This window comes from Armigeres subalbatus, chromosome 3 (genome assembly GCF_024139115.2).
Source record: "Armigeres subalbatus isolate Guangzhou_Male chromosome 3, GZ_Asu_2, whole genome shotgun sequence".
NCBI classification, from domain to species: domain Eukaryota; kingdom Metazoa; phylum Arthropoda; class Insecta; order Diptera; family Culicidae; genus Armigeres; species Armigeres subalbatus.
Window position 1 is genome coordinate 165,685,033 of NC_085141.1, and position 19,806 is coordinate 165,704,838.

The 19,806-nt window shown below is 43.7% G+C and overlaps 1 protein-coding gene across 4 annotated transcripts in view; it reads left to right on the forward strand.

The window, feature by feature from the left end:
* The window catches only part of LOC134227592 (fibroblast growth factor receptor 3-like), a 144,463-nt gene that overhangs the window by 19,636 nt on the left and 105,021 nt on the right, over positions 1-19,806 (forward strand). For 2 of the 4 annotated variants that reach the window (XM_062709182.1, XM_062709184.1), the window contains exons 2-3: positions 2,883-4,017; positions 18,616-19,349. In XM_062709182.1, the coding sequence (XP_062565166.1) occupies positions 19,027-19,349 (323 nt within the window). In that variant the 5' untranslated portion in view covers positions 2,883-4,017; positions 18,616-19,026. The remainder of the gene's footprint in view (positions 1-2,882; positions 4,018-18,615; positions 19,350-19,806) is intronic. The other 2 variants (XM_062709181.1, XM_062709185.1) reach the window with 1 other exon arrangement.

A 19,806-nucleotide genomic window follows, 5' to 3' on the forward strand; every position in this document is an offset into this window, starting at 1 on the left:
CCGAATAACCATACGCTATCAATGCCCGAGTAGACAAAAATAGCTCAACAATATCAAATCTTAATTAGATAGCAAAATGTGATATGGACATGAATGATATAAGAGATAAAAGATCAGACAACAATATCAACATTTTGCACTAAAATATAATGAGGAGATCGAGGTAAGCTATTTGTAAGAAGTAATCAATATCATGTGCTATTGGCTTGTTCTTATCCATAACATATCCTGATATTGGAATGATTTTTCTGTGCAAATTTTTGATATTGTTGCCTGTTCTTTTAACTTTTATATCAATCATGTCCATATCATGTTTTGTTAGTTTGTTCATGGCTTCCGTCCGGGTATGAGCCGTGGTAGCAATAATAGGCTGATTAACAAACACACTTTGATAGGGGAGATGCGGTCAATATGCGCCCCCTAAGGTAATCACCTAATTTATTAATGATTTCCTCCGAAAACATGTATAAATAAAATAAATATAAAATAAAAAAAACTTTAGATTTGGGCTTTTGGGTGAAAAACTATGTTTATTGACAAACTTCACTTGTTAAAATCATTGCTTGTTGGTCTGGCAAAAGTGAAACTTAAGTAGACATAACATACTGAGCGATTTATCCTTCAATCTTTATCGGATTTTTTTAGCAACGTTGCCAGTTGCTGAGAATGTCCTCTCTGGTTCAACCGAAGTAGGACGAATTGTTTCAAGTCCAAGAGCGTTAAGAATCAGTGTTAAGTATTTATCCTTAATGCCTTCAGGAGAATTCTTTACGAATTGCTTGCAAAGATCCTGGTGTCAACGTAGTTGCCACCAGCAACGCAAGTGTTTTACTCTGATGTAGTCTCTTCATGAGTTGTTATTTAACCGATAAACCAGAAAAATCCTTCAAAACTAACACTATGTATAAGAATTATGAAATGTATTATTAAACTTGATTACGATTTCGTAAGATTAAAAAAACTAGAAAAATCATCCATATAGGCATCTTCTTCATCCCGATCGTCAGGTATGGTTGTTGTCACAGCTGCAATGTTCGCAAAAAGATTATTTATTATTTTTGTTTATGACCGAGACTTTCGGCCCTTGGCCGGCTCATCTTTTTTTCGCAAAAAAATCGGCGAATTCTTGTTATTCAAAGAAAAAGTCAATGTCAGTAGATGGCAACACGTATGTCAGTAGTAGCAACACGTATGATTAATAACGATGATGGTAGACTTCTGCTGTAGCGTGATCATTGATCTATTTAAGATTTTTTTTAAACTGACTGCAAAATTTGACATACCGAAAATTCCGGTATTTTTCCGTCTATAATACCGGTATTTTCGGTGCTCAAATTTGGCCGCTACTACTGGTTAGACCACCCTAGGTTCATACGGAGAATCTATACCATATGGTCGAAAATGAATTTTTAGTGCACTAGAGTCGTAGGGCATTTGCTCGAATGACATTTCGTCGAAATGCCATTACATCGAACGGCTATTTAGTCGAAAGCAGATTTTTAAATAAATAATCTTGGTTCATTTGGACGAATGACGTTTCGTCAAATAGACAAATGGAAAAGTAAATGATTTATTGCGGTGTTTCAAGAAGTCACAATAATTATGGTTTAAATTATACCCAAAAAATGATGGTTTCAGAATAAATAATAGGAAAACGGTAAATATTCGCGACATGATATAGCCTTTAACCAAATATGTACGATGAATCTATACCACTTGGTCAAAATACATTTAGTCGAATAACGTTTATTCGAATGACACTTGGTCGATAACATTACGTTGAGTATATGTACATTAGGTCGTATGGCCCTTTGATCGAAATCTTGTGCATTGATGTTTTTCGGAATGTAGATGACTGCCTGATGTTTTAAATGAGGATCATCTGCCGATACGAAGCAGAACAAGGGACATTTTTAATTGCTATTAGTGAAGAAAAAATTCATCGGTTAATTAAATATCCATTATTTAAAAAAAAACCTAAAGTTGATAATTTCCCTCTGGATTGAACGGTGCAGTTCCCAAAATACAATATGCCAACGTGTACCACTGAAATAGTCAAAAAAGTCAACCGTCAATTTAGGGAATGTCCCATTTTTCGCGTTAGTTCATTGAATATTAAATCCTTTACGGTGTTCTATCATTTAAACGAGTAAATTCATTTTTTTTAGTCAGCCGCTTTCCTCCCAATTACCTGGTTATGAACATAACAAATGCGATGACCTGTTTTGCCATAAATACCGCCGTTAAATAGCCCGGCCGTGCGATTGCTTTAAAATTTTGCGGAAGTCTTATCATTGCAATTGAAATAGTAGATAACAGAATACACTGCACAACAGTGCACTGTTTCAAAATAATGTCAATAATTAGCTTTTGAATAACAATGAAAACAATGTCTGTCATTGACGATGTGCTTTATGGAAGAATGGTAATGATCTGGAAGCGTGACAAACCGAACCAGACGAATTTCTCCGAATGCGGTTTATGGAAAAAAAAGTTTTCATGGTATTTTCTATTTCCATTCGATAAAAGTGGCAAAACCATTCAAAATCCCGGTCGGTGGTAGAACGCGCAATACATTTGGATTCTAGGCTTTTGTTAAACAACATTGTCGAATTAAACTACTTGAATGGTGGCAAAAGTATTGCAACCATGCATATCCCCTGAGTAGAAACATTGCAATTAAAATGGCTTGACGCATTGCATTGAAATCATAATCATCGTTGTACCAAAGCTGCTCATAATGCAGCATATACTTCCCAAGAAACGTCCCTTGTTCCCTTCCTTGCCATGAATCGTAGTTACATTTCCTCCAACCCTCTTGCTTTGTTGGTACTCCTCAATTTAACTCCGTTCTCATTGCTTCATTCTTCGCTTTATTTCAGGTACTAATTAAACCGGCAAACCTTCGACGCTTTCTTAGAAAATATTGTCATAACACGGCGCACAACTCCTCTGCGGACGGGCCAGATCAAACTAAGGCCCACTGCCGATCTGCCCTGCCCGTTCCCCCGCGCTTCATATGAGCTTGAAGTAATAACTCTTAATTGAATCTTCGAGCGTCGGACTCTTTACCCGAGGCCGGGAAGTATCCAGCTTGAAGCTTTTATGAAGGCTTTCCAGCTAATCCGTACGTGAGATGTGTGACCCAATGACGTCGTTCGCTGCTCGTTAGACGTGATTCATTGGCTGACGTGCTCGAATATCGTCGTCATCTTTAGCAGCTGCCGACTGACTGCTGGGCCAAAATTGTATTCAAACAAAGCTCGAAATGACGCGGGTGCGGGATTGGGAAAGAAAGGTTTCGCAATCGATTCGCCAGTAGTCGACGTAAAGAATCATTACAAGAGAGGGTCAACGTTGACTGGGAGATAGCGATCAAGATAACCCTGCTTCGTCGCCGCCGTCGTCGTTGGTATGGAATAGACTACAGCGAATAGCAGTCTAATACATAGTTGTCGTGGATCGTTCAGTCGTCTGGAACCGGACCTGTGTGAGCTGTAGGTCAAAAAGGAATGTTTATGAGGCCTGTTGGGTGTATGTGGATGTGAATAAATGATATTATTTTTTAATTACTAGTTGTTAAAACAGAACAGAAAAAAATTAACAACAGTGTAAAGTGCGGCTTGATCGTTCTCGGAGCCACGGTCGACGGCGAACTAGTTGTTTCTATAATTAAAACGTCTCTCGAAGTACAAATATGTGTTGGTGGAATTACCGAGAAAAATTACAGAAAAAAATGCTCACTCATCAATGCTAGTTTTATGAAGAACCAGTCAAGCTGGAGGAGTTTCATTGCGCTGCCCGCCCGAGCACAACAGTCCGTCGCGCTAAATTGGAGCGCAATTTCCGAGGACCGCGACAATTCGTTAGCGACAAAGCGGTACCTGGAATTTCGGTGTGCGGCTTCACTTGTCCGGTCCGCTCGTTGCAGCACCGAACGGCACCGTCGCTGCGGCGACAATCAAACGGAAGTAAACGGACCAGAGCGCGGGAATAGATAATCAGACGGTGAAACAGGTAACACTCTAAAGCTGTTCGCCTTGATTTCACTGTTTTTGTTTTTTTGGTGAAATCGCAAAACCCTTTATTCTTATCTAGGGGCTTATCTATTAGCCGTTCAACATTTGGCGAATTACCCTACTTCCTGAAGCTTTCAAACATCCATTTGATTTTGCTGACGTAGACAATTTTATTTGCTATTATATGCTACATGCATTTCTCTGATGAGGTGTGTGTTTAGTGTTTGATCAACGGTATCATCCTTGTTTGCTCAAATATAGTGTAATATTTTTAAATATTATTACATTTTGTTTGCCTACGATGCTAGGATTTCTTTACAGGTTGAATTGAACCTGCATGCAGGAAGGCTTACTGATACTGTTCTGTACACTTACTTTTATTATTAATAGTAAGAATATTATTTGTAGTGATTAAAGATCCGGGAACTTTGATCGACGGGTTATCACAAATCAGTCTAACTAAAGACACTTAAACAAAGCCAGGAAATGTTCCATTTGGAATTCTAAATTTACTGTCAGTGTCATTCCAATCGAGCCATCAGTGTCATTTCCATCAATACACATGTTAAAATTATTATTTTATTATTTTATTTTATCATTTTGGGCTAATCAACTCCAAAAAATGGTCGATAATGAACTTTTCTTGTTTATAATGAATTCACAATCCGATTTGGGTTGGTGAATGCGATACAAATTTAAAATTAAATCATGAAAATTTTATAGACCAATTTGAAAAGCTTATTCAGCATCAGCAGTTTTGCCCATTCGGAGTTGCTGGTTGATTTGTTTGTGCAGGGATCAGATTTCACGTCTTCGTTCATAGTGTCTTTAAGTTTAACCATTTTTAAGAAATGAATAAATTGATATTTTCTGTAGGGTAGCATTCAGTTTATCGTTGCATAGTAGTAGAGCACTCGTCTAGCGTACTGGAAGGTGTGGATTCGATTTCCACCGGTTGATCCGTAGGTCCGTAAACTCCTTGGAGTATAATCTTACGGCACATCCAGCGTAACGATGAATTTCTCATGTATAGATCCTTGCGGGATAGCCTCATTGTGTTATATGGAAACACGTTGGGTGGTTTATCATCATGTCGAGGTTTGCAGGTCTCCCAAAAACTCCTTGGTATTCAGACCTATACATCCACCAACGTAACGAAGACCATCACATATGTAACTTCAAGCCGAATATCCCCATTCTGGTATATGGAAACACGTTGAGCGGTGTGTCATATCATCATGTTGAAGGTTTATTGGTTGCCCAATAATTCTTATCAAGAACCAGCGTACGATGAACTTTCCATGCTCATCCATCATTCTGGTCTATGATATCACGATGACCACTGATCTGCGAGGCGATATATATCTTTATGGGTCTAACAGCATAATTATTTTTGAAGTTTGAAGAACACATTGCTTATTATATCATTTAGATATTGACGACACACATTAAAGATTTTTTTCGGAACGGCACCATAGAATCTCAATTTTTCGGTGGAATACCTCCTATTTTAGTGGTAAAGTAATCAATATTCATAAATTATAAAGCACCAAAATCCGATTGTGGGATACCTTGGGATTTGATGTGTTAACATGTGTAACAATCGTAAACATATTGATCATGTTCATATTTAAAAAAGGTGATGGAAAAATGGTGGCAAGCCTTGTTGGATAAACGTACAACTCGTGCTAAAAAATCATCTTTTTGCAACTAGTTGCACAAACTACTATTTTATGCATCCTTTTTCAAAGTTTTATGAATAACTAGCAAAAAATACCCAGCTTTGCTCGGTTGTTTGTGTTGCAAATGTCATTATAAGTACTGAACTATTCACAGCATCGCATACTAGATCGTTTTCCCTGATATTGCTTCTTTTTCCTCAACCACTGACCCAAAGTTGTATTCCACTGATTTTTTCACCGTCTCTCGTCAAATTCACCAGCTTTTGTATATACAAACCATACGGATCCAAGGCGACTCGATTAGAGAGAAATTTTTGCATATCGGTCAACCCGTTCTTGAGTCGTTCTTGAATCGCAGGAAGGGAATTTAAACTCATTTTTATTTATATAGATTTGTTATAGGAAAAATACAGGCATTTTATAGTTTTGCTTGGTCATGGTATTTTTTTTTATTATAAAATAATTATTCATTCTTTCGGGCAGCAGGGACTATGTCCAAGTGCTTGACGATCCCTCCCCTAGCAGCACAAGCCAGACAAAAATGATTGCCGCAACTTGATTGTGACTGAATCCGGTCACATATGAGTTGCAATAACCAATATGGAACATGTGTGCTGCTAGGGTCCCCAGGCCATCTGTTAGTTGTGGTGCCTGCCTAGGATGTAGTGGGGTTTGACACGACACGACGGCCCTCCGACGAGACAGGAGGTTTGCTCAGGCCCAATAAGCCGCTTTTAAAAACAACCATTACGAACGACATAGAAGATAATACGACTCGATACAATCGGCAACTACCTGGGCGACGAATAAAGGATCACGATTGGAGGCTTTTTTTTTTACAAGGGAGGATGCATTTACACACTAACCCAGTACACGTGCATTGTAGTTGCCAAACTACCACACGGAAGTGTACTGGGGTGTCGGACTCGACCATACCGGTAATACCGACTAAACTCCCTTGGGCTCCACCATCGTTTCCCCCAGGAACTACCTCCCAGTACTACTTCTGGGGGATGGCAGTACTAAACGTACTCGCTCATTCTCGCTCACACAGGCACCCGTCCCATGCGAGTCTGACTTGGGTGCTCGCTCTATCGCACCCTCAAACACACCCTACATACTCTGTTGCACCTCTGTCATGCCGTGTGGGTCTAACTTGTGTGCCCACCCTTCTCATGCCATGTGGGTCTAACTTGTATGCCCACCCAAACCCTTGATTCATGCTCATGCACTCCATGCTTGCACACACGCTAACGCTCCTATGAGTCTGACTTGTGTGCCCACCCTTCTCATGCCGTGCGGGTCTAACTTTTGTGCCCACCCTTCTCATGCCATGTGGGACTAACTTGTATGCCCACCTTTATCGTACCATGTGAGACTGCTCACCTCTTTCATTCAGTTCGCGCTGACACATACTACTCGAGTCATTCGATCTAACACTCCCTCTGGCATCCCTTGTGGGACGTTTCGCTTAGGTTCCCAATTCTGACATACCATGTGAGTCTGACCCACCTCGTTCATGCCATATGAGACTAGCTCAACTCAACTCAACTCATTCCTTTCGTACCATGTGAGACTGACTTGGATGCTCACCCACACTCCTCTGCCACGCCGCGGGGTATCAGTAGTCACAGGAACCAACATTCCTGCGTTACTCCCAGCGCGGCGTGTGCAGTCCATACATACACATACACCTCTTTTTTTTTTTCTTCCTAAACAATGGAGGGGGAATCTACTCAACAGACATCCTGGGTTGACCAGGAAGTGCTGGGTTAGGGGCCACCTCCAATGAGGGAGGTAGGACTGCATCCCCTGACCAGCTAAACCGTTTCCATTGCCGCCAAGCCCATCGTCCCTTCGGTACAACCAGAAAGTAATGCTTCAAAGGGGGCCAGTGCATAACGCACCCTCGAGGTTAGCTGCGTGTCCTTGCAGCATCGAACATCGTGACTCGCTTTTTTAGAAGAACACCATGGTATCGTGCCAGCGCATTGCCGGCTTTCCAGGTGGCCTTACCACGCCCTATGTCCTCGGAAGGTGGGCAGGGTCGACTTCGCGCCTGCTTCCCTCTGCACGACTGGTATCAAGAATGATGATGCCGCGTGCACCCCAAATTGACCTTTCTGCGATAGGGCCTATTCGCCAACACACAGAGGGACTTGCCGACGCGGTGCCTACGCCTGCCCCAGCCTTGACGAGGACCCCTTTCCGTCCTCGGACTCGGAACCCGCCCGGTTGACCGACGCCGCGAAAGCGACGATACCATGTTGTTTTTCACGCGGCCACTTGTTCGATAAAAGGATCGAGGGCACCGGTATGACCCATGAAGCCGACTCCGAACCCTTGGACCACCTCTTATTTGCGCCTGAACTAGCCATCCCTCGAGTCCACGCGCCACCTTCTGTGTAGCTCCGAGACGATTTGGACGATAGCCGATAAAACGGCGTTCCAGCCAACTTCATCTTTACACATCCTCCGAACTAGGTTGTCCGGGGTAGTGTCCAGACCACATGTGGCAAGCATGTGGTCACGCATTGTCTGAAAACGCGGGCACACGAACAACACGTGTTCCGCCGTTTCCTCTAAACCAACGCACACCGGACACTCGGGCGAGGCCGAGTGTCCGAACCGGTGTAGGTACTGTCTGAAGCAACCATGGCCTGTAAGGACCTGGGTCAGGTGGAAAGTGATTTCCCCATGGCGCCTCTTGACCCACGTACCTATCTCCGGTATCAAACTATGTGTCCATCTACCCTTAGTGGAACTGTCCCACGCACGCTGCCATTTGACCATTGAGGCCAACCTGACAGTCCTGCGGATGCCTCTCGTGCCGCGCATTTCAAAGCACTCTATGTCTTCACCGATAACGATGTCAATAGGCATCATACCGGTGATGACGCAGAGTGCATCGTGCGACACGGTACGGTACGCGCTCGCAACTCTTAGGCACATGAGCCTATACGTACTTTCTAACTTCGTTCTGTAGCAGTTAATACGCAGGGCCGTGCCCCAAGCTGGCCCCCATACCTCAGTATGGACAGAGCAACGCTAGCCAGAAGCTTGCGCTTGCTGGCATAAACCGCAGAGCTATTGGACATCATCCGGGACAATGCCACTATAGCTGTGGAGGCACGCTTGCAGGCGTAATTGACGTGGCTACCAAAGGTGAGCTTATCGTCGATTATTACCCCCAAGAGTTTGATTGAGCGTTCAGAGGTGATCGTGCAGTTGCCTGCCCTTATCACCGCTTGCTGCTCCGACTTTCGGTTGTTAACAACAACCACCTCAGTCTTGTGGTGAGCCAGTTCTAACTTCCTGGAACTCATCCACTCCTCCACAATTGCGATCGAGTGGGCTGCAGTCAACTCCACCTCTTCGATCGATTCGCCGTAGACCTCCAGCGTAATATCGTCAGCGAAGCCGACACATACACATACACCTCTGGATAAGATTATCCGGAGTTGTGTCCCGGCCGCAAACGTCTAGCATTGCTCTTCTTTCGACGTCGAAACGAGGACATACGAACAGTATGTGCTGTGCAGTTTCGTCAACACCTGGACAGTCAGGGCAGACGAGGACCTCCGCCCAAAATGAAACCTGTGGTGGTACTGTCGGAAACAGCCATGGCCTGACAGGAATTGTGTCAAATGGAAGTGAACCTCCCCATGGGGTCTCCCCACCCAGCTTGATATGTTAGGAATCAGCCGGTGGGTCCACCTACCTTTCGAGGAGTTATCCCACTCGCGCTGCCATCTGGCAACCGAAGTCACCCTGGTACGCTCGCGGGCTCCTCTGGTGCCACGTAGGTCAAAACACTCCTCGTCTTCCCGGATGACCAGCCCGACTGGCATCATACTCGCTATCACGCAGGATGCGTCGTGCGATACCGTGCGGTAGGCCGATATCACGCTGAGATACATCAAGCGGTAGGTGCTCTCCAGTTTCCGCAGGTAACTGGTTACCCCCAGTGCTTTTGCCCAGGACGGGCCGCCGTATCTAAGAATAGATGCGGCAACGCCTGCCAGTAGCCTACGTCTACTGGCGCACACCTTGGAGCTGTTGGACATCATCCTCGATAATGCCACCACAGCAGTCGAAGCCTTCTTGCACGCATATTCGACATGGCTACCGAAGGTAAGCTTGTCGTCTATGATGACCCCAAGAATCTTCAGACTCCGCTTTGAAGTGATCGCGACGTCTCCCACGTGTACAACTGCATGTTGTGCCGACTTAACCACCTCCGTCTTATGTTGAGCAAGCTCAAGGCCTCTCGCACTCATCCAGTCCGCCACAGTGCTGATCGCGTGTTCTGCGGTTAGCTCTACTTCGGGGATTGACTCCCCGTAGACCTCTAGGGTTACATCGTCAGCAAAGCCGACGATCTTCACACCAGGAGGGAACTTTAGCTTCAGAACCCCATCATACATCGAGTTCCATAGTACCGGGCCCAGGATTGACCCTTGCGGGACTCCTGCGGTAATAGGAACACTTTTCTGACCGGCATCGGTCTCGTATAGCAGCACACGGTTCTGGAAGTAGCTTTCCAAGATCCGATACAGTCCCACCGGCAGGCTAAGCCGGTGTAACGAGAGCGCGATGGCATCCCAGCTTGCGCTGTTGAATGCGTTCTTCACGTCCAGTGTCACCAACGCACAGTATCGAATTCCTCGCCTTTTCCGTTGGATCGCTACCTCTGCAGTCTTGAGGACTGAATTGATAGCGTCCACCGTGGACTTACCCTTCCGAAAACCAAACTGGTTACTCGACAGGCCATCCGTACCCTCTGCGTACGGGGTGAGCCTGTTGAGGATGATCCTCTCGAGCAGTTTACCCGTCGTGTCGATCAGGCAAATTGGTCTGTACGCCGATGGGTCACCCGGAGGCTTCCCGGCCTTCGGCAGCAGTACCAACTTCTGCCTTTTCCATCTCTCAGGGAAACAACACTCATCCAGGCATCTCTGCATAGCTAGCCTGAACATGTTCGGGTTCGCTATGATCGCTGCCTTGAGTGCACTGTTTGGAACTCCATCGGGGTCTGGAGCTTTGTTCATCGCCCCGGGTGTTAGCCACTGCGAGCAACTCTTCGTTCGTCACCGGAGCCACCATTTCGGCCACACTCCCAGCACCTTGCAGCACAGGAGGAGGCCAGGGACTTGTGGCTCGGGACGGGAAGAGTACTTCGATAATCCTCGACAACCGGTCCGGTGACCGTTCGGGGTGTGAAGAGCCCCCTTTGGTCTTGGCCATCACGATCCTATAGGCGTCACCCCACGGATTCGCATTGGCACCCTCGCACAGGTTGTCGAAGCACGCTCTCTTGCTGCTCTTAATGGCCTTGTTAAGGGCCAGTCTCGCAGCTTGAAACACTTCCCGGCGGACCGCTCTTTCCTCCTCGGTGCGGGCTCGTTGCGTCCTACGTCTAGCCTTGAGGCAGGCTGATCTTAGGGCTGTAATTTCGGCACTCCACCAGTATACCGGGCGTCTGCCATTTCTTGGCAGGGCTTTCCTCGGCATAGTAGCATCGCACGCGCGTGATAGGACAGCTACCAACGCATCCCCGCTTAGACTGTCGGTGTTGGCCTCCAGTCCCAGGGCCGCGGTGAAAACTTCGCTGTCGAAGTGATTGGTCTTCCACCACGGACCTGACAGGGATCACCCGCCCTCGGACGCTGCACACCATAGTTGATCTTGAAGCGAATTGCTAGGTGATCACTATGGGTGTAGCCCTCGTCTACCCTCCATTGTGCATCTCGTGGCATTGTGCATCTCGAATCGAATCTCTCGATTCGTACGTTTTTGCATTCGTTTCGAAAAAATAGTGGCATTATGTATTTCGTTCGACTTCTTTCAGTCGCAGTACAAGATTTCGAATGGTGCTGTACTAGTTCAATCGAGTATCTTCTGTCAAACGAAATGTAAACAGAGAGAATAAGAGATAGCTGTCTCCGTGTTTAGTGTGCCGCCCGCTGGAGAGACAACCTTCAGCGCATGGCGAATATGAGTAAACAGAGAGAATAAGAGTAATTTCATCTGCGTGTAGCATGTTGCCTGTTGGAAAGGCATCCTTCAAGGCATGAATTGGCAGTTAATTTAAAAATAAGCATATTGTGCTCAATGACTATACTGCCGCTAACCGCAAGTCGAGCACATCTGTATATGGGAATATTATTTATTGAGCAGTTGCAACCGATTAAAACATTATGCCGATACGATATGTTTTGTAAATTGAGATATTGTTACGACACAAATTATAAGTTTTATGTTTATTCGAGTTTATTGGCCTGTTTATATATTATCTAGTTCTAGAGGACCGACAATACTAGCGCGAAATTAGCATAATGTAAACTCCTGTTTACATTGTGCTAATATCGTGCTAGTATTGTTGGAGTGCATTGTTCGCTAGAACTAGAGAATATGTAAACGGGCCATAAAGAAGGATTCGATAATAAATTACTTTGATGTTTCCATGTGTTTTAGTTAGTTTAGTTAGCACTTGGGTTATCTCTTGCGCGTTTTTTGTTATTTAACTCAACTATTTTTACGTAGATTTTAGAATATACACGGTTTTACGCAGATTTTCCCCATCGATTTTTTTTCGAAATCGTCAAGAAATACGTGAAAACTTGAAAACTACAAAAAAAAAGGATTTTAGTTATATTTTATTTTAGTCGTTTTTACGCGGATTTCGGGATAATTCGGGATTGCATATTGTCTGGAAACTATAAAAGTAGGTATACTAATGACATTCTTTTCTTTAAGATACAATAATGAAACATTTATTCTCTTTCCGTAGAGAAATAATAACAAATATAATTAAAAACTTTCAGCAAGAAATGACTCTCGAACAACATTCGAAAGCTATTAAGGTGACGAGTGTTTTTCATTCGACTTAAGTCGTTTTCCAGTGTGCTATCGAGTATCCATAATGTTAAAACATCTCGTTATTCTTGTACCTCCTCGAGCATACTCGAACGATGAGTCGTTTTCGAGATCGAATCGAAAGCCGTAATACCAAAAATGTTCGACTCGATAAAATTACGTTCGAATCGAGATGCGCAATGCCACCCAAGGTCCGAGACCAGACTGGGGCTGACAAACGTTACATCTATCCATGACTCGGCCCAATTCCTACGGAATGTGCTACTGGCTCCGTCATTGACAAGCACTGCGTCGAGTTTTGCAAGAGCCTCGAGTAACGCTTGTCCCCTCTGATTGGTGCAGCGGCTGCCCCATTCCACTGCCCAAGCATTAAAGTCTCCCGCTATAACGAACGGGCTCCGACCTACTAGGTTGGCCGATAGCCTGTCGATCATCTGGTTGAACTGTTCCATTGGCCACCTTGGTGGGGCGTAGCAGCTACAATAGAACACCCCATTGATCTTGGCTATCGCGACACCCTCCGCGGAGGAGTGTACAACCTCTTGAACGGGGTACCTTCCCGTTGTGCAGATTGCCGCCGACCTAGACCCGTCCGCCACCCAGTTGCCATTGTCGGCAGGGACGTTGTACGGGTGCCTTGGTGCCTTGTCGCATTCCTGCGCCTTGTGTCCCTCCTCGCCGCAGCGACGACACATCTTGCTTCGGTCTGGGCCCTTGCAGTCATAAGACTTGGCACCGGTAGCACCTGTCCACTGAAGGTGGCTGGAGCACGCTTACTGGGCATACTGACCAGCCGATCTTCAGCTTCCCTTTCTCAATGACCTTTTTGGCGTCAGCCACCGGTAGTCTGAGATAGGCTACCTGCGTACCAAAGAATCCCCCTCTTAGACGTACAGAGGACCGCTCAACCTCTGTGCCGCACTGCTCTTTGACGGCAGAGACGACGTCGGAGGCTTGGAACATGGAACTGCAAGTCGCTAGGCTTCGCAGGTTGCGACAGGATAATCTACGATGAATTACATGCCCGCAACTTCGACGTCGTAGCGCTGCAGGAAATTTGCTGGACAGGACAGAAAGTGTGAAACCAAAGCTGTGGCACCACAAGCGAGCTGGGAACCGGCTTCATAGTGCTGGAAAAGGTGCGCCAACGCGTGATTGAGTGGCAGCCAATCAACGCAAAGATGTGCAAGCTGAGGATAAAAGGCCGATTCTTCAACTATAGCATCATCAACGGGCACAGCCCGCACAAAGGGAGACCCGACGACGAGAAAGAAGCGTTCTATGCGCAGCTGGAGCAGACATACGATGAATGCCCACTGCGGGACGTCAAAATCGTCATCGGTGACATGAACGCTCAGGTAGGAAGGGAGGAAATGTATAGACCGGTCATCGGACCGGATAGTATGCATACTGTATCAAACGACAACGGCCAACAATGCATAAATTTTGCAGCCTCACGCGGAATAGTAGTCCGAAGCACTTTCCTCCTCCGCAAGAATATCCACAAGGCCACATGGAAATCACCTAATCAAGTAACGGAAAACCAAATCGACCACGTTCTAATCGACGGTAATTTCTTCTCTGACATCACGAACGTACGCACTTACCGCAGTGCGAATATTGAATCCGACCACTACCTCGTTGCAGTATGTCTGCGCTCAAAACTCTCGACGGTGTACAACACGCGTCGGAGTCATCCACCACGGTTAAACATTGGGCGGCCACAAGACGGTAGTCTAGCCCAAGACTATTCGGCAGCAGCTGGAAGTGGCACTCCCAACGGAAGAGCATCTAGGCGTAGTGTAGCACTGAGTTTTTACCAAGGTTTGGGAGGATGAAGCTCTACCGCAGGAGTGGATGGTAGGTGTCGTGTGTCCCATCTACAAAAGGGCGATAAGTTGGATTGTAGCAACTACCGCGCAATCACATTGCTGAACGCCGCCTACAAGGTACTCTCTCAAATTTTATGCCTCCGACTAAGACCAATTTGCAAGAGAGTTCGTGGGGCAGTAATAGGCGGGATTTATGAGTGAACGCTCTACCACAGACCAGGTATTCGCCGTACGCCAGGTATTGCAGAAATGCCGCGAATACAATGTGCCCACACATCATCTATTCATCGACTTCAAAGCCGCACATGAAACAATCGATCGGGACCAGCTATGGCAGCTAATGCACCTAAACGGATTTCCGGATAAACTGATACGGTTGATCAAGGCGACGATGGAACGGGTGATGTGCGAAGTTCGAGTTTCAGGGGCTTTCTCGAGTCCCTTCGAAACGCGCAGAGGGTTACGGCAAGGTGATGGTCTTTCGTGTCTACTATTCAACATCGCTTTGGAGGGAGTAATACGAAGGGCAAAGATTGACACTAGTGGTACGATTTTCACGAAGTCCGTCCAGTTATTTGGTTTCGCCGACGATATTGACATTATGGCACGTAACTTTGAGAGGATGGAGGTAGCCTACATCAGACTGAAAAGCAAAGCTAAACGGATTGAACTAGTCATCAACACGTCGAAGACGAAGTACATGATAGGAAGAGGCTCAAGAAAGCCACCCACCACGAGTTTCTATCGGTGGTGACGAAATCGAGGTGGTTGAAGAATTCGTGTACTTGGGCTCACTGGTAACCGCCGATAACAATACCAGCAGAGAAATTCGGAGACGCATCATGACAGGAAATCGTACGTACTTTGGACTCCGCAAAACGCTTCGATCGAATAGAGTCGCCGCCGTACCAAACTGACTATCTACAAAACGCTTATTAGACCAGTAGTTCTTCAAGGACACGAGACCTTGACGATGCTCGTGGAGGACCAACGCTCACTGGGAGTTTTCGAATAGAAAGTGTTGCGTATCATCTATGGTGGGGTGCAGATGACGGACGGTACGTGGAGGAGGCGAATGAACTACGAGTTGCATCAGCTGTTGGGAGAACCATCCATCGTTCACACCGCGAAAATCGGAAGACCGGGTCGGGCACGTAGCCAGAATGTCGGACAGCAATCCGGTGAAAATGGTTCTCGACAACGATCCGACGGGAACAAGAAGGCGAGGTGCATAGCGGGCAAGGTGGATCGACCAGGTGGAGGACCCTCCGCAGACTGCGTGGTTGGCGAAGTGCAGCTATGGACCAATCTGAATGGAGAAGACTTTTATGTATTGCACAGGCCACTCTGGCTTTAGTCTGGTAAACAACAACAACATTCTTCATAAGGACATTAACATTATTTTTGTGGAGCCACACAGGTTTCAGTTTCCCCTTTTTAATTTATAAATTATTATAATTTGTTTACTCTCCATCAATTTATGAAACAGCTAATTTTTAAATTTTATTGGCCGCACTTTCCTAGTCTTATTCTGAAAACCGTTGAAGTTATTCGTCAATATAATTTGACAATAAAGTTGGCTCATTACCTATCATTAGAAGCTATGTATATCAAATTCAAGTTTTTCAAACATATCATAACGTGCAACGACATTTTCACAATGCAAGAGACTTTGTGTTTCACACGCAAAAGCTGTATTTTAAGCAGCTACTTAGTTGACTTTTTTAAAAATCATTAATTATTGTATCTTGACGAAGTTTGACCTACGGATATTTTGTTTGGATGATTGTGTTTTTCAATTATTGAGGTACTAATAAACTATTTTGTTCGCCTCGATGATGATGATGGATTTTATATTTATTGACTAAATTGTAATTTGACCTTTTTCTTGAGTAGTCTACAAAAGTTTGAGTCTCGCGCGCGTAAAGCAGATATGAATGATTTTTTAATTTACGTATAGACTTGCGCTTTTTCAGCTGTTTCAGTGATTCTGCTTATTAATAATAGGCTATCTAGTAGAGTTTGGTTTCCGCGATTGATACCGAAACTTTTAATATCGACGGAGCGGTAACACATGTTTTGATTTTGTTGATAACGACATAGTTTATTAGATTATTATTGATGCTTTCGAGTGACTAACGTTACTTGTAATAACATGAAACGCGATTCTTGTGGAACTTTTGAAATCTGTGCAATAGGTATCACAAGTCTTGCATTTTTATGAACTCGAAGCATCACTACTGATACTTATAAGAATCTGTAGATGAAATAAACAGTTTTTTTTACATTTAATATTTTTGCTGGATAGTAATGGAAAGTTTTGCAAATCTGATTAAATTGTTGAAAAATTAAATTCAATTAATTATCTTAAAGATAAATCGTCTAGCTCAAACCTTTGTAGGGGTATGTGGTGGGACCATCATCATCATCATCATCATAGGCAGGGGTTGCATTGGAAACTAGAAATCATTGAATTAAATAATATTCAGCAGAAGAATATCTAATTGCTTTGTTGCGCTGCGCTGTTTTTTTAGTTTAGTCACTCTTTTTCGTACTGTTTTCAGTTATTAAATTGGTTGCTGTAATCCGTAACGGTGGCGTTTGATGTTTGGCCAATTTCATTTGTCAAGTCCTTGAGATATGAGTGAATCAAGTATTTAAATGTGTATTTGATTTTGAGGGCAACGACTTCTAATCTTTTAAGCAAATAAAATACACGTGGAGTGCTAATTGGATTGTTTATCAATTCACTGATTTTTTTCATTAGAAATAAAACGCATGAGCTAACTGAGCAAAATAGACCGCATAAGCCGCCACATAAGATACAAACCCATTCACATGATGACAGTCCAACAATGTGCGGCTGAAGCAATGTTGATCTGATTTAGCTTTTTTTGTTGCGATTTTGGTCCCAATGGACCCGAATGTGTATGATTTATAAATAGTTCACACTAGTTCACAAGGCGCAAATTGGATATCAACATAGCAACTAGAGAACAAACTAGTCAACAGTGTGGTAACGTAAGCATCCGATATGTGATAATTAATTTCATCGATGCTAATTGATTGTTGTTTATCAAAAATGTGCTTTAAACCGTTTACCAAATTCAGGGCAAAGGATGATAAATGTTTTATTTTCAATATACAAGTAAGAATTAGGTTATTAATTCATATAAGCTCCAATCGGTAGACATTTTGGTAAGTCAGAAAATGGAACTCAGCTGATGAGATGAGTTCGATCATCCTTCAGAACCCATTTAGGACTTCTGCTGGACCAAAAATTAACTTTTAAAAATCACATTGAAGGCCTTCAAGCCAAATGTAACAAATATATTAAGTGTCTATATCCACTTATAAACAGAAAATCAAAACTTTGTCTTAAGAACAAACTTTTGATTTACAAACAAATTTTTAGACCTGCCATGTTGTATGCTGTGCCAATATGGACTAGTTGTTGCAATACCAGAAAGAAGGCACTTCAGAGGATTCAAAATAAAATTTTGAAAATGATTCTGAAGTTGCCTCCGTGGTATAGTACCAATGAACTTCATAGAATTTCTAATATTGATACATTGCAACAAATGTCCAACAAAATAATTTCCAATTTTAGACAAAAATCGTTGCAATCTTCTATTGCAACGATTAGCTCCTTGTACCCTTAGTATAAATTAGGTTAAGTTTAGTTTAAGTAGAAAACATTGTAATTCCTACACGGTTTAATTCAACCAGAGGAAATATCCTAACTGCCAGAGGCAATTGAAATGTATTAATAATAACTAAAAGCGTAACATAGCAAATAAGGATGATAGTGTTAAGAAAACACGGAACACCTAGTCTAAGAGATAAATGCATGTATTAGATAATTAGCAAATATAAATAGTTAAAAAAAAAATCCTTCAGAACTTAAGAATCTTCAACAAATATGTTGAAAAATAGTTTGATGTTTGACTGTAAAAAATGTATTTTATTTTAAATTTACTTTTCGAATCACTTCACTTTGCAAAAAAGATTAATTGAATCCTTTCTATGTGTTACATAATATGTTCATAGAATCGCCTTATTACTTCTATATATCATATATTACTTCTCTAAAACAGAGCAGAAAAAGCTATTGATTTCTGTCCATCGCTTTTGCATCTTACTTTTTGTGGCGCAACTCAGTGTGCACAGATTTAATATGTTTCCATTTTTTTGTTTTTACAGGGTGGCAGTGCCAACAGTGGTAATGATTACGGCAAACAAAACTCAAGAAGAAAGACCGACCGCTCGCTAGTCTAATGAGGCCAGGACTGGTTTAAAGTCACGACGAACGGCGGAGCGGCCGAGTGACAGAGTGCGGTTCCAGAGCCTCGAAGAAAATCGGAGAACGTGTGAAGATATATTGTTACAGTGAAAATCGTTATTTGATTAATTAATAAGCATATTAGTGTCGCCGTCGTTGATGGGCGTTCGCTTCAGAGCACCGTTGAGTGGTTTGCCTTAGAGGTATCAATTAACATACATATTTGTGCGCTAGTTACAATCGAAGCAACATCCCCTCGCGCGCGCGAACCGAACCGTGCTTATGAGCCGGGTGTTGTGGTGCGTCGAACGAACAAGTCTGATTTAATCGACATGCTGTACCGCAAGCACATATCGCCGTCCGGAGGTGTAATGTTGACGGTGTTGAAATCAGTCGGCAGGCGGAACCGGAGAAGGTGTCACAATGTTGGCGACGCTAAACTGCTGACAGTGTTGATTGCTGCCTGTCTCACGGTAGTCACCGGACTGATTGATAGGGCTCAGGGCGAAGACCACTGCAGTGAGCATCGATATAATGACTCCCTCGTCAGCGATTACATGCAGTTCACGAAGGAGGTGGCCGACCGGGAGTACGGCGTTCTGGGGCAGTTCAAAAGTTTGCACTGCTGCGCCAAAGGATACAGGAGCATCGAATGGTGAGTGTGTATTGCGATATATGATGTCATTTTTTTCTGGAGAACGAATCCATTTGGATTGTTTAGTTGTTTGGATTATGTTGGGTTGTTCTTTTCATCGTCCGTAGACAACAGTGCTGGGGCATTTTATTCGATTTCAGTATTATTTCGCTGAAAATAAACATTTTGTTTTATTTTTGGTTCATTCTTCGAACCATTGGGCAGCTGGAAGCTATTTATTTATGTGCGGCTTAAAGGGTAATGTTTATTCTGCGGATCACCCACTGATATAGATGCCGATAGTTTCCAAGAACATTCTTTGCAATAATTATTGGAGATCACATAGACTGGAGAACGAATAAACACATAGATCTTTCATAATTGGTACCAATCTGGCAGTCCAAATCGAATGTGCTAATATATAAGTTTACATCCTATTTCTTCTTCTTCTTCTTATTGGCATTACATCCCCACACTG